Source organism: Diaporthe amygdali (genome assembly GCF_026229845.1).
Source record: "Diaporthe amygdali strain CAA958 chromosome Unknown NODE_3_length_2959817_cov_65_330692, whole genome shotgun sequence".
Lineage (NCBI taxonomy): Eukaryota > Fungi > Ascomycota > Sordariomycetes > Diaporthales > Diaporthaceae > Diaporthe > Diaporthe amygdali.
Genome location: NW_026517023.1, coordinates 382,724 through 398,736, shown reverse-complemented (window position 1 = coordinate 398,736; position 16,013 = coordinate 382,724). Strand labels below are relative to the sequence as shown.

Below are 16,013 nucleotides of genomic sequence, written 5' to 3'. Positions count from 1 at the left end.
CACCTTTGGGGCCACATTGTGGGACCTGGGCACCCACTGGCCGGTGGCGATAAGAACTGCTCGCGTCTCCCCCTCCTGTTTGGCAACGGCAGGCAGTGCAGATGCCCCAGCTCTGGGCATGCCCGTCATAAATACGCAGTCCTGTACGGTACGCAGTACATAACATACAGGCCCAGCCCAGCCCATTCAGCATCCGCACGTACACGTACTGTACTGTGTGTGTGTGTGCGTGTGCGTTTGCGTGTGGGTGTGTGTGTGTGAGTGCCCTGTCGCAACTCGCATGCGTTGGTTGAGAGGGGAAATCTGGACTGGACCTTTCTTCAAGAGGGCGTGCGCGCACACGGATTACACACGCCCACCCTTGGTATTGTTCAAATTCCATCAGTGACCAAAGCCCTTGGTCGCCCCGCCGTCCCCTCGCCTGTTTCTCCGGGCTTCTAGTACCGCTGCGAGACTCGATAGTCTGTCTACATAACCACTATTTGGCACGCGTTCTCCCGGGCGGCAACTCCCTCGCTTCCGGCTCTATTTTAGCTCTCTCTCAACGCCCCAAGTTTAATTCCCCCTTATACCGCCCTATTATTGCGTCCGGCCACCATCGGTCATCCTTGGAGCCAGATCTGTTGTGGTTTGTTCTGGAGACTGCAGCCATTTGATGGCCCAAAACTCCAACTCACGCCGTACCAACGCCGCCACCAACCGACGATCAGCCCGGTTTGTGCAACCAACGCAGCAGCACCTCCGTGGACGGCAACGTTGCCGACGCATCCCCTTACATATTACATACCTTGTCCCACGTCGCCGAGAAACCAATCATTTAACGCGGAGCCGGCTCCGGGCTTCTGACCATAGACAACGCTGGCCCAGGTCGGGGACAGTAACCCGCCCTCGATTGAGGGCTCGCTCGTGAAGCATTTGCACTGCCGTGCAGTGTGAGTGTGCAGAGACAAGACAATCCCACGATAGGTGGTGAGAACTTTATACGCCCACCAGAAGAGCCGCAACGTCACAACGAACCACGGGTACTCGATCCCGCTCCGCTACGCTCGGCACCAAAGCGCCTCCGGATTTGCGGTGAACGCCACATTCTAATAACCAAGGTACACCACACACCAGCACTTCGGAAGTGGGACCGACCCATCCGCCTTGTATCGGACTTGATCATAGTCAGAACCTTCCTTGCTGGAAAGCCTGGGACGTGGAGGCTTACTGCATCTTATTCGCCGCTGACGGGTCGGCTGCTGCCGGCCTCGGATAATGCCTTCAGGACGTCTTTCCAAGCGGCCTGGTGATGTGCCTGAGCCCCCCCAGGACAGCTTTCCTGGCGCTTCCAAGGTCAAGCTCCCTCGTCTCGAACGGGGCCCCGAGGATTTCTCGCAGGTTGTCAAGGACAAATTGCAATCCTACACCCGGACTGGTCAGGCGTGCGATCGCTGCAAGGTGCGTTGCTCTTGTTGCTTTTGTTAATGTTGATGTTATTCTTGTCATTGCTCCTTCATCCCACTGCAGATCAATCCGGGGTTGTCTCAGGCCTTTGAAGTGTTGTTATCTCTGTTGCACGTAAAGTCCACGTGATGCAACCATCATTGTGCATGCTTTCTCATCAGAAGCGGGTTCTATGGTGCTGGCAGATTCGACCTTGCCGCTGTCAGAATTGGCCGTGCGAACGCATACGCGGAGCCGATAAAGAAAACAACATCTCAGGAAATTCTCGTCGCTCTAGATCAATTACATTTCCCGCCGTGAGCCAGGCTAACTTCCTCTGCTGTTATATGCAATTTAGGTTCGCAAGATTCGTTGCGATGGTCTCCCCGAAGGATGCTCCCCTTGCGCCCAGCAAAACCTCGAATGCTATGTCACCGATCGCGTCACCGGGCGTACAGAACGCCGCGGCTATTTACAACAGCTCGAACGCGAGAAGAAAGACATGATGACCCGGCTACGCGACATGGAGAAGCTGCTCGAAGACAAAGGAGTGCAGATTCGGCCGTGGCAGTGGACTCCGCCTTACGGATTGACGACACCATTCGACCAAGACACTGATCCAGGCAAGGACCAATGGACACAATTCTTTTCTCTTTGGGTCAAGGACTCAAATCGACAGTCCCAGAAGGCATCGAATAACTACTCTGCCGGGCAGCAGTCAATATCTGCCTTTCAGAACATAGATCCGCGCAAGATCGATGCGCGTCTCGGCACTAATACTGAAAATGCACCATTGAGTAGTATCAATGGCACTCAACTGTCCATCCTAGGCACGACGATTGACATCACATCATTCAACGCCCCAGACGTGGATGGTCCGCCTATGGGCTTGCCAAGTAACACGCCACTTTACAACAAGTCCTTGCAATCTTTTATCAACTCGGTATCTAAGGTCAATCCACCTCTCGACGTCCACTTGCCCGCGCGAGAGGAGGCTTTCAGCTACTCTGAATGGTTCTTCGTTATGCTGGGCCCTTTCATGCCCGTCCTCCATAAGCCAAGCTTCCTCAGACTGGTAATGTTTTCCCATTCATATTTCTTTATCCTTCGACCCCTGAGGGCATCGTCATCGTCTAATATGAATGGCCGCTGTAGCTATCGCGGATATATGACGACCAAACGTACAAGCCCTCGACGGCAGAGCTTGCTACTGTGCACATGGTCTTCGCAATCATGTACTACCAATTCAGCGTACGAGACAGCGAAGATCCGGACAGAAAAGGCCAGTTAAACGAATTGTCAAATCGACACTATCATTGGTGCCTGGACAAGACGTGGGAACTGGGCTGTGATCTATCTATTCCTTCTACTCAGGCTCTGGTGCTCATTCTAACTCACTGCCGCGGCTTTCCAAAACCTGGGCCCGCCTACCTTATGGCCACTCTGACGTGGACAAGAGCGATGGAAATGGACCTTCACCGTGCCTATTTGGACAAAGACGAACCTACCACCCTCGACAATGAGATGCGAAAACGTCTGTGGTGGAGCATACTAATGATAGTTGTCATACTATACGGCCGAATCGGCAAGCCCATGCCGATCAGGGCGGATGATTTTGACACAGAGCTGCCGATCTGCATACCCGACGAGTATATCACCGAGAGCGGAATCACGGATCCGGAGAAGATTGGCGAGTGCAATTGGCTGGTGGGCTACGCCGGCTTCAAATTGTCCTTCTTGTTCATGGAGCTGTGGAACAACGTGTATTCTGTGCGCTTGGATCCGAACAAATACATGGCGTCCGTGCAGCGACTGGAGCAACAGTTCCGAAAGTACATCCGAGAACTTCCCGAGGAGCTGCAAGTGGACAAGTGCAAGCCGCAGAACCAAATGCTCGCGTCCTATCTGGCTGGCTCAAATCACGAGTTCCTGTTTTGTCTGCGACATCCCTCTCGGTGCATCAGCACCGACCCGAGCTTCGTCGCCGAAAATGGAAGGGTTTCCGAAGACTCTGCGAGAGGATTGCTGAGAGTCGCAAGTGAGCTGTCACGGCTAAAGTCCCTTGACACGACCTGGTACCAGCTAGCTATCTACGTGGCGGCGGTTTTCACCATTGTCGCTGCTCATTGGGAGAGACGATTCGACATGACGCTTACAGACCTCACCAGTCTGAAGGCGGACGTAAATATGGGCTTGTCTGTCATAATTGAAGTGTCGAAATACATTGGTGTTGGTAAGTCATCTATCACCTAACTGAAACACTTCTGGTCTTCTTTGCTCATCCCAAGACCCAGGTCCGGACTCTCGATTGATGCCTCAGATCACGTCTGTGATTGACCGTACGGTCGCCTCTATCGAACGCGATATGAGTACCAAACGCAATAACAGCAGCAGCAACGACGTCAACGGCAGCGTGCACAATAACGGCACGTCAGGATCACAATATGCATCACATCCGCAACACAATCCCATCACGGCTGTCAAGCAGGAGGGATATAGCCCGTCAGCTCACAGACGACCATCTCTTCGATCTAACAGCACCACACCCAATTCTATAATGAGTGGAACGGAACAAATACCAATTCATCGTACGACAGGCATGACAAATACCTCCTACTACAACCCGCCGATGGCCTCGCCGTCTACTGCCTACCCACAGATGGGATACACCGATCTCACACAATCCACACTCCCCGCACCTTCAACTACTGCCAGCACCATGCAATCGTCCTACATACCACCAGTTACTGAGGAATCAGCGCACCATCAATACCTCTACGCCACATCAGCAGCAGCATCAGCGGCAGCAGCCCAGATGGCCCACAATACACCCGGAAGCTCGCCGCAAGCAGTAGCAGCATCACACAACCCAATGGTCACCTACAACCCACAATCAGCCACCCCGACTCCGAACCACCATCATCAACAACAAGCCACGGCCGGCTGGATGAACGGCGGCCCGGCGGCGCCCAACGGCATGAATGCGGTGCAGCATGTCACCAACGGTGCAAATACATGGTCTGAGTGGACCAACGCCATCGCGCTAGGCGTGCCGCCGTCTTCTCAGGATCGCTACAACGCCGGCGCCTTGCTGACACTCGGCAGCGGGCAGCGCGGACCGAATGATCCGGGTGGGGGAGGCGGAGGGGGAGGCGACATGGGCGGCGGCGGAGGCCCACATGCCGCGGTGCCGGAGGGTCAGTGGTCTATGATGATGACCTACCATAATCCAAATCACGCCGGCGGTTGACGTTGGAAATTCAACAGTGGAAAGCAGCTGTATCTAGCAGAGGCCAGCAATACCCTGTGCCCTGCCCAGAGACAGGACACGCTCGCGCACGCTTGCACAACGCTGACGGCATAACATGAAGCATACGTTCTTTGGAAGGGATCAAGCAACACAATCCCGGTCCGAACTTACTCTTCCTCCACCACAAAGGCAATGAGAATGTCCTCAAACAAAAAGGGAATGAGCACCCGTCGTCCGTTTAGTAGGGACGGCACTTGTGAATTACGCGGACATAATCGAAGACGAACAGGCAGTGGGGCGCAAGGGCTGACACCAGAGCTCCTCTCGGGGGATGCACAGCATCTGGCGGGTCACACGGGGCAAGGAGCCCACATCTAATACAGGTACGACGAGCACGACATGGTTAGCGGCGGAACGGCAGACGGGGGAAAGGGGCACAAAGAGAGGCCGGCGAGGCTACCGGGGAAAACGGGGTAGTCCGGCAGGCGTCTACGGTCGCGGTTGTACAGCATATCACGATATCCCACCCCTTTCTATTGGCTGCCATGCCGTGTTTTCCGGATGGAGCCCTGGCTTTGGAAAGTGTTAGTTTTCTTTGGGGTGTTTTTGCCCGCTTTCTCCGGAAGCTGCCTGCTGTGCCTAATTTGATGAGAGGGAGAGGAGAGCAGCTTGCGTGTCACTTCCCATAGCATATATACCCCACATGCAGCACACAAGGATTTCCAAAAGCATGAAATTATTGCGCTAACGGTGTTTCTCTAAACTGGATCATACGGTTACAAATCCTCAAAATTACTCCCTTAATTTACTCCATATATCAAGGTTTTCTCTGTTCTCACCGCTTCTATACCCTGATTTGTCTTCCTTATCCAGACAGCGCTGTATGATATGCATTAGTCGCTGAGACAGTCTCATTTGAGCATACATTGGTAATTACATTAGGATCTGTGTCTTCAGCGGATAAGGGCATTTGTACTACCTGGCTGATCCTGTCTAGTGAGACCATGTCTCAGGAACTCAAATAAATAACATACTCATAAATTAACATGGCAATTAAGAAATGAATGGCACTTGTCTGAAAAGTATAAGAGTTGTTTACATATTGAATTTCGAGCGCATAAAACCTTGGAGCACTCTTATTTTGTTGTGTTGTTGGTTTTGTTCTGTCATCGCGCCTCAACAGCACTCCTTGTCTCAAACTAGCGGGTGTATTTCACTCGCCCCATCCCTTTTCCGTATCTTCTCATCGCAGTGGCAATACTATATTTTGTCTGACCCATTGTATCAGAGCGCATAGCCGCCATTTAGTCCTTTCAACTTGTGAGCCGGGGGAACTTCCATGTCGGTAGAAGCACGAAACCCTTGCAAATTTGCCAATTAAATCCTCTTGCTATCTATAGAGAATCTACATGTTTGATAGGCTTTCTATCTCTCTCCCAGCACAGCAGCCATTGCCTTGGAGTAGTATTCGATCCCAAGCTAGAGGATTGGCAACCACTCCAATCACGAAATGGGAAGAATTTTGATTTGGTACACCCAGGTACAAAAGAGCCTCTGACTGTGAATTATCTGCAATTGTTTCAAATAGAATGTTGATCCTTGTGGCCATCAGTCATCAAAGTTCACCTTCAGGCAATACCTAGATAGTTTACTAAGGTCATGTCAATTTATTGCTAGTGAAATTCTAATCTTCATTCAGAAGCAGGTCGTGGCTTTCGGTCAACCTATATACGGATTTTTCCTTATCAAATTAAATGAGCTGCTCCTCTATACATGACTACCTAGCTGTGAGACAGTTGTCTGCATCATTCAGTCAAGCATCAATATACTCCAGCTTTGAGTCTCTTTCTCGACAAGGGCTAGGATTCGGAAATGACTGTATGTTATTATGCATAACAAAACATTGAAAACATTTGTTAGAACACATTTATTGCAAGACAGTCTTGAAAGGAAAAGTAGAAGTTGGGTGTTCAACCAGCGACTGGTGATGTATTCAAGCAGAGTGACTCCAGCTGGTTAGCAGGTGGGGGCCGCCCCACACCAGCTGGCAAGCTACCTCATTCCAGCTTCAGATGAAGCTCGACAAGCTCCCGTATCTTCAACCCAAACCACCTTTTCCGTACGGACAGCTGCCTGAAGTCGGCTCTCGAAACAGTTTACGACATGTCATTCCTCGAGACGGTCGCCCTCGAGCACGTGCCGTCCACGCACAGTGTCCATGTCGCCTTGTTCAAGGGCGTCACCAACGCGGGGTTCCTGCAGTCGCAACTACTTGCCCGCAACGCCGACTTCGAATACGCCTTCATCGACGCCACCACCATTGTCTCCAGGCTGCAGGTACTAGCCGCAGCCTACAAGGCTGTATCTGTACTTCTCGAGGGAAGACTGAAGTCGCCCAATGTCCATGCTGAGGCTGTTCTCGCCCTCAGCGCAAGCAACAACGTGGGCCTCCCCCCTCCACATGGATGCGCATTATCCATTTTCACGACTTTGATGCACTGACATTGTTGCTTCTACAGATCTCAGAAGCCTACCGCCGCTATGGAATCTCGCCTGAAGTCAAAGACATCATAATTGTCAAGGTCCTGTTCCCCACCGACGACAAACCCCAGCCACCTACTGCCGACGACGTTTGGAAACATCTCTCTGAAAGCGTGGAAGGCACAGCTGTGCCGTTTACCGACGACGAAATCGCCAAATCGACCGACTGGTCCAAGGTCTCCAAATACTACAAGCTCAACGGTGTGCCTTCCCTGAAGGGCATCAAGGACGAAAAGAAGCGGCTGAAAGAGGCGGAGATGCTGGTCCTGAGCTCTATGGCTTTGCGTGGAGTGTAGAGCTCTATGACTTTGTGTGGAGTGTGGCGCTCCTTCTTTACTCAGCATCCTTATCCCACGAGAGTCATTCGGAAAAGTCATTGAGTCTATCGCACCAACCTCTGGAATCAACGCACCGACCCGTTCACGTCGAAGTCCTCAATCAGTAAGGGCAATCCGCGAGCCAAGCTTCGGTGTTGTGGCTTCGCTAGTTCCCTGATGGAAGCATTGCACGGACAGGAGACCGCCATGCGACTTTTGAGAAGGCATTCCAGCATCTGCCCGGGAGCCGACCCTTGAGAGGAGCATTTCTGTTTAACAAGATTTGATCACGGCTCAGATGGCACGCTATGTGCGTTAGTCTGATAGGTTGTGTCTTGTTACTGTCGCAGGGCCACAAGCGACCCTTCAAACATGGTCCCCTATCGATACGCCTCGTCGATTCATCCTGAGCTTGCTACCAAATTAGAGGAGCAAGATCATGGTCAACCTACCGACCAGTCGTCACCCCCCCCCCCTCCAGCGCCAGCACCTCTGCTACTGATGCTCATTGGCATCACAGCTGCTTCCGAGAGGGCAAAAGCTGCTGTGTTGTCACGCATGCGGTGCTTTTTGCACGATTCCCCCGTACGTTGCGAACAAGCCTGGTACGATGTTGTATCTGTAGCCCAGTTCTCTCCGTAGCTCGTCGCAATGAGTTGGGGATCAATATAGCCAACGGGTGGATGACAGCTGGATCATGGTGCACTGAAGACCGCTTGAAGGGAGCTATTGCTCTCAGTGACAATGAAGTTCAGATTGCATCAGGAGCAACTGGTCGACATTGCGAGGTCCTCTCTTGTAACCAATACTTGACTGTGTCTCACAAAACATAAGTTGACTAAGTCACCAGGTGCTCAATGTTCCGGACTGGTCTGCCCACTTCGAAGCCCGGTCGCCAGTTTGATCAGACTGGTCTGGAACCAGCAATGCTAGTATTTCAACGGGTCGGGCCTCCTGAACATCACTAAATTCTAAAGGATTCGGCAACCGTTCAAACATGAATGTCATTGATCACGTAACCCACAGAGAATTGTAAATTATACACAAATGAGTTGAAACATACATCTTTTCCCTTCACGTTTTGGCCGCTGTTGGGCGAGCGAGAGACTACAAGACGCCAAAGCTTTCATTCTTGCTCCCTGACTTTACCCATCTGAGAATTCAGACTCTTCCCCACTGTGTACGCCCGCCTCGGGTTGGTTTTCATGGTGAAGATCCAGCGCCATGGTATAAAACTCTGGCTCCTCCTCCTCTGGCTCATCCTTCTTGGATCCGCGCACGTGTCGCCGCCAAAGGTAGCCCAGGTATTTGAGCTGAAACGCGATGAACTTGTGCTTAGGCACGGCGAAGACCATAGAAAGGTCCTCGAGGCTGAAGCCCTTGGTCTCCTCTACGAGCAAGAACACGAGTACGAAGGCCACGAGGTTGAAGGCTGCGAACAGTGCCAACGCACCCCAGTGGTTGAACGCCCGGTCTAGTTCTGGATACACGAGGGTCAGAACTCCGGCGAAGAAGAGGTTCACTGCTATGGCGACGGAGCAGCCCTATATGTGCCTTGTTAGCTTTGATGTGTGAAATCTTTATCGATGATACGAGGGGTTTTGAAAACGTACGGCCTCCCGTTGAGCGAGCGGGAAACTCTCAGATGCCAGAGTAAATGGTATGGGTCCTAAGCTGGGAGAGTACACCGCGGCAAATACTGTTGACCATATCCACGACTGTTATTGAGGGTGTTCTCTCGCATAAAAACAGAAACAGGGAATACGCACGATAGATAAATACGACTATGGGCTCTAGATGTATCCTGTTAATGAAGAGCATTGCAGCCGCTGCAAGGCAGAGACTCATGAGTGGCAATGTGGTTAACATGAGTTTCCGCCGGCCCCACGTGTCGATGCGTCTGATGGCGAGAAGGCAAAAGACGAAATTGACAGCCCCTATAGATTGTCAGCATGGCGTTCATGGATATCCACTTCGGAAAAGACTGACCAAATCCGGCACTGTACCCCATTGCTTTCAGCTTATCGCTGTTTTTGATGGAGTTGGCGAAGAAAGTATCTGATATCTGTCAGAGTCGCCCGGCCATCCACGCCTAGGGATCACATACTTGAATAAAAAGCAAATACATTGACTATTGCACTTTAGTTAGCAGTTGCGTAAGAGTTGATTCATAGACAACGTGCACTGACTTCCACATAGCTGCTGGGCCAGAGCTACCACGCATGTACTCAATACAGCATTTCTCAGGTTTATCTGTCTGAATAATAAGGCGTACTGCTTGGAGCAGTAAGACATTGCTGTCCAGAACTGGTTTGCATATGTGAGCCCGGCTTTCGCGTGAGACATGCCAGCATTTTCATCTTCGGCAGGAGTGACTCGATACTCGTCCAGCTCGACCGACTTGTGGATAAGGTACAGGTCCCTGAGGGCTTGGAGCTAGAAAGAGTCAGGGAAAGTGTGTAACTTTGATCTATGTGGAAGCGATCTTACTTTGGTTTGTCTGGCCTTGAGCAGGATTTTATATGCTCTAGACGGGTTGTGATATGGTGTGTTTGGTTGCATATAGTACCGTGGGCTTTCTACACACCATCCCAGTGCGATCAAGAGAATCACTGCAGGTATAAAAGGTGCCCCGAGGATTTCTCTCAATGCTTGAATTTGGTTCTCTCGACTGTCATTACTGTCGGTGGCATTGTTCCAGCTCGCAATGCCCAGGTTTAGGATGGAACCGATTGCTATCCCAAATGCGACCCTGTGAGAAGAGAGTGGTTAGTTTGGATATGAGCAACTGATTCTTTTGCTACTGTCTTATCTGCAAAGTGACAAGGAAGGAAGCGAGACACTGTGTCGAAGAACTGACCAAAGCTGCCACATGAGCGTAGAGGAACCTCGCCATTGAGTATAGGCCATTTCCCCGGCTAGAATAGGAGTACTAATTGCTTTGATTCCCATGCCTGAAATTTTCACGTCAGTAAATTGCTGGCTGCAACCATTTCCGCGGCTAATGGCGCAACTGACCAACACCATTTACAATCCTTATACACAACAGCTGCCACCAAGATGTCGCCCAGGCGGAGCCAAGCGAGCTTGCAAGTATCAACAGCGCGGCCACCGTGATTGCTCCTCGGCGACCGACCCAGAAGTTGAGCAGGAGGGCAGATGGAGCTCCGATGATAGCGGCGGCGAAGAATGGGCTCGAGTTTGCCGCCCCAAGCTTCCACTGCCAAAGCCTTTCATCCAGCGGAGCGGGACAACCATTTGAGGTACTCCCGGTATTCTCAAGGCATTGTAGATACAGGCTTGCGCAGTTGATGGACGCCTGGACGTGGCCCTGGAGAAAGGCTGCGCAGCCGACTGTCAAGATGACGGGGAAGATTTGGCGGAACTGTCCTCGGAGTTCGTCGTGCTCCGACACGAGACCTTTCTTTTCGTTTTCCTCCAATGCCACCAGTAGGTTCGTCTGCGTAGCGGAGTTCCTTGCGACTTGGTCGTATGTACGGATATCTTTGGCTACTCGAGCCGCTCGGAGGACATCTTCGTATTCGACATCGGGAATGTATTTCGAGAACTCTCTGACGTCGTTCTGGAGCTCCTTGTCGCTCAGGTGTACTGATCACACTGTCTATGAGCAAGCTGAACGAGCAGTGGGGGAAAATAATATCTCATAAACAATCACACGTACCGAGAGGTCCTTCAATCAAAGCTCTGTCGTTCAAATTCCGTTGCTCAACCTGAGCCCGGAATCTGTCGATGAGAGTCGAGGTCGACTTCTCAGCCATTTCGACGGTTTGAGTGATGCGACGCCTCAAGAGCTACTTCTTCAAGAGCTAGGGTATCATCGGACATCAAAGTTGAAAACCCCTTAGCGCGGCAGTATCAGACATTGATGCTCTATAGGTAATGAGATAAGTGAGGTAGATACCGATCGACAAGAAAACATGTCATATTACTTTTCATATGAACCGAATCACATGGCGAACCAGCCCGTCATTTACGTAGTTCGCCGAGTGTGAGGAGGCGTTGCCAGCGTCATAAGGCTCTGCTCTGGGCTTATTCGCCGGCGTTTTTGTTCTCGTTTAGGATCAAAAGCCATTGGGGATCGGCTCCAGCTGAACATGCAGACATGGTCGCTTTCTGCCTCTTTGGTGACACTGCAGGGATGATGTCTAGGTACAAAGCAATGAAGGATGCATCTGCTCTTGGCATATATCGCCCGGGTGGCGTCAACCAGTCAACTGGCGCCGTACCTGCGATGGATAGCGTTGTACAACGATCTCGTACCTGCACGACTCGAACAAATACCTCATTTATTCGAAGACTGTCTCATGAGCGATTACATTGAAAAGGGAAGTGGAGGATCGTCATCACGGATTGCTCTGTGGCTGCTTTGCCACCACCCACCGGAAGGATTCCAAGGATGAAACTAAACGCAAATCACAAGACTGAGGGTAAGCAAGCTTTAGCCCCGTCTCCCCCTGCTCAATTCATAATATAGCTTTCTTCCCCGCGAGTCTAATGCGGCTCTAGACGTATCATGGGGAGTTTCTGGAGAGCATGCAGCTCCATGGGGCCCCGTGGGTTGGAGGCCCCTGGATGGTGTGAACCCCGCCCACACATATTGAGGCTGATGGAAAGAGTCATAAGGATCGGTCACCGAGTTGGCATTGCCCCAAAATCCAATATGCATGTCTCAGTGGCACGCGACTTCAGCGAAGCCCTATTCTTGTGGGGCGGTGCCTGAAGACAAGACGAACTATAATGGAGCTAAGTATGCCTTCTTGTTTTCGCAGACGCCTTCTCAACTGTTACGCCCGATCGACAACTGACGAATAGGCCGGTCTCCAACTTCTTTCAGGCCACGTGAATTCACTATGGTGAGCAGACGAACAGGCACCCAGATCGTACCACACTCCTCCTGCAGTCGAAGTACTCAGCCACGCGTGCGTGGCAAGGCAGGGCTGCAGGAGGCAGCAGGCTATAGTCCAAGTAACATGACGCACTTCCGCCCTGATCCAATCACACCTAGGTCGAAGTGATCCCCTCATCCTTGGTTCTGCTCAAGCTTTCTTTTCTATTCCGCACCGGCCTGGCCCAGGTTTCCCTCTTCCCGGCGTTTTGTCACCCCAACGGCACGGCCCACGTGTGCGCGGTAACGGATCGACATCACACGAATGGCACTTCCCGATAGTGTCTATCATCGAACAATTTGTTTAGAGCGCTCGTTCCTCAGTCGTCCTTCAGAGTGTCGACACTGCGGCTGCTGCGGCACTTGCCGCAGTTCCAAGGCCCTCAAAGCTGGTCGAGTCAGCACCAGGAGTATTGGTTGCTGATGCATAACCGAATTACACAACATGCCAGATCCACTAACAGCTATTGGATCTGCTTCGGCCATCGTGCAGCTTATCGGGTCCCTCTCTAGTGGGCTGCGGACTCTGCGAGATGCCGTCGCAGCTATCAAGGACGCGCCCAGGATCGTCAAGCGGATGGAGGTCAAGATCGAGCACCTAGGGAGATCCATCAGACTTCTTGAACAATATTTCCAGCAGAGACCATCCAAAATACCTTTCGAGACAGAACTCTATGAACTCATTCAGGAGATTGCACAAAGCTGCATCTCACCATTGACGATAATCTATGAGAAACTCCCGAGCCGATCAGCAAAGAACATGAATCAGGCTTTCACCCTCTGGCTCAATGACAATTCCATTACCCAGGCGACGAATCACATCGATGAGTATATACCGTACTTGAACCTCCTTGTTCAGACTCTCAATCTGTAAGTGTCACAATGAGGTTACATTGCTTTAGCTGACATCTTACAAGGTTCAAAGCCGACCAGACCGATGAGCTCCTGCGCGACATAGCGGGCAAACTCAAGCAGACAGCAAGACAACGGCAGCCGAACCAAGATGCTGCATTGCACGAAGTTGATCGCCAGGCCCTCGAGACAACATTGAAGGTCAGAAAATTTGCAAATAGTGCTGCTACATACGTCGTCCAGTCTGTAAGCGCGACAGGCACGACCTCTTCTAGAAATATTGCGCCACCGAGATCTGGACATACGAATACAGCAAGCAAAACATCGCCAATACCATCTTTGCCAAGATCAAGAAGACAGCTCGAGTATGAATGGGAACAGAACAGAAAAGATCTGGAAGGACTCATGGGCTATCATCTGTTCGAGAGTGCTGAGAAGATCCAACGAAGAGCATTGTACATCAAGGAGGAGCTAAGCAGTCATCATGCAGTTCCTTTCGAACAGGAGGAGCGAGACGAAATGGAAGAACAACTGGCAGACATTCTCATCCAGTGCAAGACCGAAGGCTCAACCGAGCAAGCCCTGTCTCTTCTCGAGAAGAAGATCAACCACGAGTATTCCAGCGACGGAGCCGCACAAGACCTCAACCTGCTCGCCCTGCCATCGTCTTCAGCGTCCCGCCATCGGAGACTGAGCCTTCACTCTAAATTAGGAAGGCTTTACAAGGATACATGCCAAATGGACCGTGCTGAGGAACACTTGAGGATAGCCTTCGATGCCTACGCTATTGAAGATCCCCGAGACGTACCAAAGATCCAAGAGGTCGGGGAGGAACTCTTGGAGCTGCATGACTACCGGGTGGAATTTGGTGACACAGAGCACCGGCCCGTTTTCATATCCCAACTTCAGGGGTTTAAGAAAGAGCTCGAAAGCGTGATGGGAGGGCCTCTAGTACCCCGAAGGACCAGCTGTGACAAGGCCCTGGAATGGTGTGAGAGCGAAGATATCGCTGTCTCGAAAGAGAATGAAGACCCGCGGTTTGATATTCTGGATGAAGAGGGCTCCTCTCCGTTACACCACGCCGCAGAGAGGTGTCACGATGAAGCGGCCCTGCAACAGATGATGGAAAATTCATATACCCTCGAAAGCCCAGACGACAACGGGGACACGCCTTTATTAATCGCGGCAGGTTGCTCAAACACCACAGCACTTTCTGTGCTTCTCCAGAAAGGGGCCAGCGTCAAAGCTCGGGACAGACAATATCAGACACCGCTTCATAGGAGCCAGAAGCCAGCAGTAACAAAATTTCTGTTACAGCATCGGTTGCGGAGAGCAAGCACAATGACAATAGGCCTCGACGACGGGCGGAGGTTCTCCTCATCCTCCTCTTCAACATTCACCACGTCACCTCCAAATTCGATCCCAGACCAGGACCTCGATATCGACGCACAAGATGCCCACAAGAAGACGGCCCTTTATCTTGCTTGTTCACAAGGCAGAGACAAGATTGTAAGACTGCTCCTCCAGGCTGGCGCAAACCCAAACATACCTGCCCATGACCACACCCCCCTAGCGGCGACCATCGAGTCTCAGGCACGATCATATATCGAATACCCCAAGAAAAAGGTCGAGATTGTCGCAGCGCTGGTCAGCAGAGGCGCCGACCCCGAGGCCGAGAAGAAGTTGCTACGCAAACCGAGAGGCATGCAGAGGGAGATCCTGAAGGCGCTGGAGGGCCACTACGGGTCACAGTCCTTGCGGTCCAACAAGTCTGAGGACTGGTCCATTGATCCCCGTCGGGACAGCGGCTACCAGCTCTCTGTCTCATCTAGTGCGACCAAGCCTCAGCTGGACCCGCCAGACTTTGGTCCTAAGTGGTCGCCGGAATTTGACAAGTTAGAAAAGCCGGACAAGCCAGATGAGTCAGACAAGTCAGATGAGGCGGATAAGTCGGACAAGTCAGACAATTGAGGCGTCAGGGCACGGTGAGCGCAGATGATCAGGAGAGCACTGGGGTACTTACGACTTTTCTATCTCCTCAACAACGCAGCAAAGCACAGCCTGCGTCTGACTGCCCGGGTGCCGGAATTACACGTATGCATTTGATTAGCGAAAGGCCTTCCCTTATCTTCTATGAATTTTAGGCTTGGTGTTAACACGGTCACTACTTCGATACTTTGCAGCACAAACATGATTTTGAAGAAAAGTTTCAGTCGAAGTACGGGACGAAGTTGTCCAGGAGGTCCAGGCAGTCGGGCCGGTGATCTCAGGAGCAGATCACATAGAGAAGAAACAACATCCCCAAGGGTATGCCATATAAGCCTCAGGAGCCGTTTTTGGTATCTTGAGTGGGGAAAAGACGTCTGACGAAAAGCTCTCAATCATGCCTGGGGCCCAAGTTGGCCGACGGGAGAGTGAAGGCACAAGAGCAGGCTCGAATTTTGTCCGAAACCAGACCAGCGAAAAATGGAGACAAGAGCGGAGATAGGCATCCGGTGTCACATCGAGACACAGATTGGTCTGCGTGAGGTTTGTGGGAACTCAACCAATCTGTGCGGGTGTATATGTGTATAGTATGTGTCCAGAGAACCACTCTCTTTCTGTACTATATCCTTCAAAGATATGTCACAAACCTTTACAAAATCTTCGGTGACTTAACCATCACTATCCTTCCAGTACTGTCGTGGAACTCAGGACTCAATTGAATTGATCTCGTCATTCA

General features: G+C 51.5%; 4 protein-coding genes across 4 annotated transcripts; 3 read left to right on the top strand and 1 right to left on the bottom strand.

Moving 5' to 3' along the window:
* Positions 1-1,257: 1,257 nt before the first annotated feature.
* On the top strand, positions 1,258-4,675 carry J7T55_002515 (uncharacterized protein; the record flags this gene model as incomplete). The annotated part of the gene is made up of 4 exons (XM_053137596.1): positions 1,258-1,440; positions 1,838-2,500; positions 2,581-3,658; positions 3,720-4,675. 4 exons carry the CDS (start codon positions 1,258-1,260, stop codon positions 4,673-4,675), a joined length of 2,880 nt encoding a protein of 959 aa, XP_052998385.1.
* Positions 4,676-6,838: 2,163 nt separating this feature from the next.
* On the top strand, positions 6,839-7,512 carry J7T55_002514 (uncharacterized protein; the record flags this gene model as incomplete). The annotated part of the gene is made up of 2 exons (XM_053137595.1): positions 6,839-7,117; positions 7,195-7,512. The coding sequence occupies 2 exons, from the start codon at positions 6,839-6,841 to the stop codon at positions 7,510-7,512; spliced, it is 597 nt and encodes a 198-aa protein (XP_052998384.1).
* A 1,166-nt stretch (positions 7,513-8,678) lies between these two features.
* Positions 8,679-11,312, bottom strand: J7T55_002513 (Sugar transport protein 7; the record flags this gene model as incomplete). The annotated part of the gene is made up of 9 exons (XM_053137594.1): positions 8,679-9,077; positions 9,147-9,232; positions 9,303-9,470; positions 9,523-9,560; positions 9,809-9,969; positions 10,147-10,285; positions 10,394-10,487; positions 10,552-11,142; positions 11,216-11,312. The coding sequence occupies 9 exons, from the start codon at positions 11,310-11,312 to the stop codon at positions 8,679-8,681; spliced, it is 1,773 nt and encodes a 590-aa protein (XP_052998383.1).
* A 1,572-nt stretch (positions 11,313-12,884) lies between these two features.
* Positions 12,885-15,262, top strand: J7T55_002512 (nkyrin repeat protein; the record flags this gene model as incomplete). Its single annotated transcript, XM_053137592.1, has 3 exons — positions 12,885-13,309; positions 13,357-13,537; positions 13,652-15,262. The coding sequence occupies 3 exons, from the start codon at positions 12,885-12,887 to the stop codon at positions 15,260-15,262; spliced, it is 2,217 nt and encodes a 738-aa protein (XP_052998382.1).
* Between the last annotated feature and the right edge of the window lie 751 nt (positions 15,263-16,013).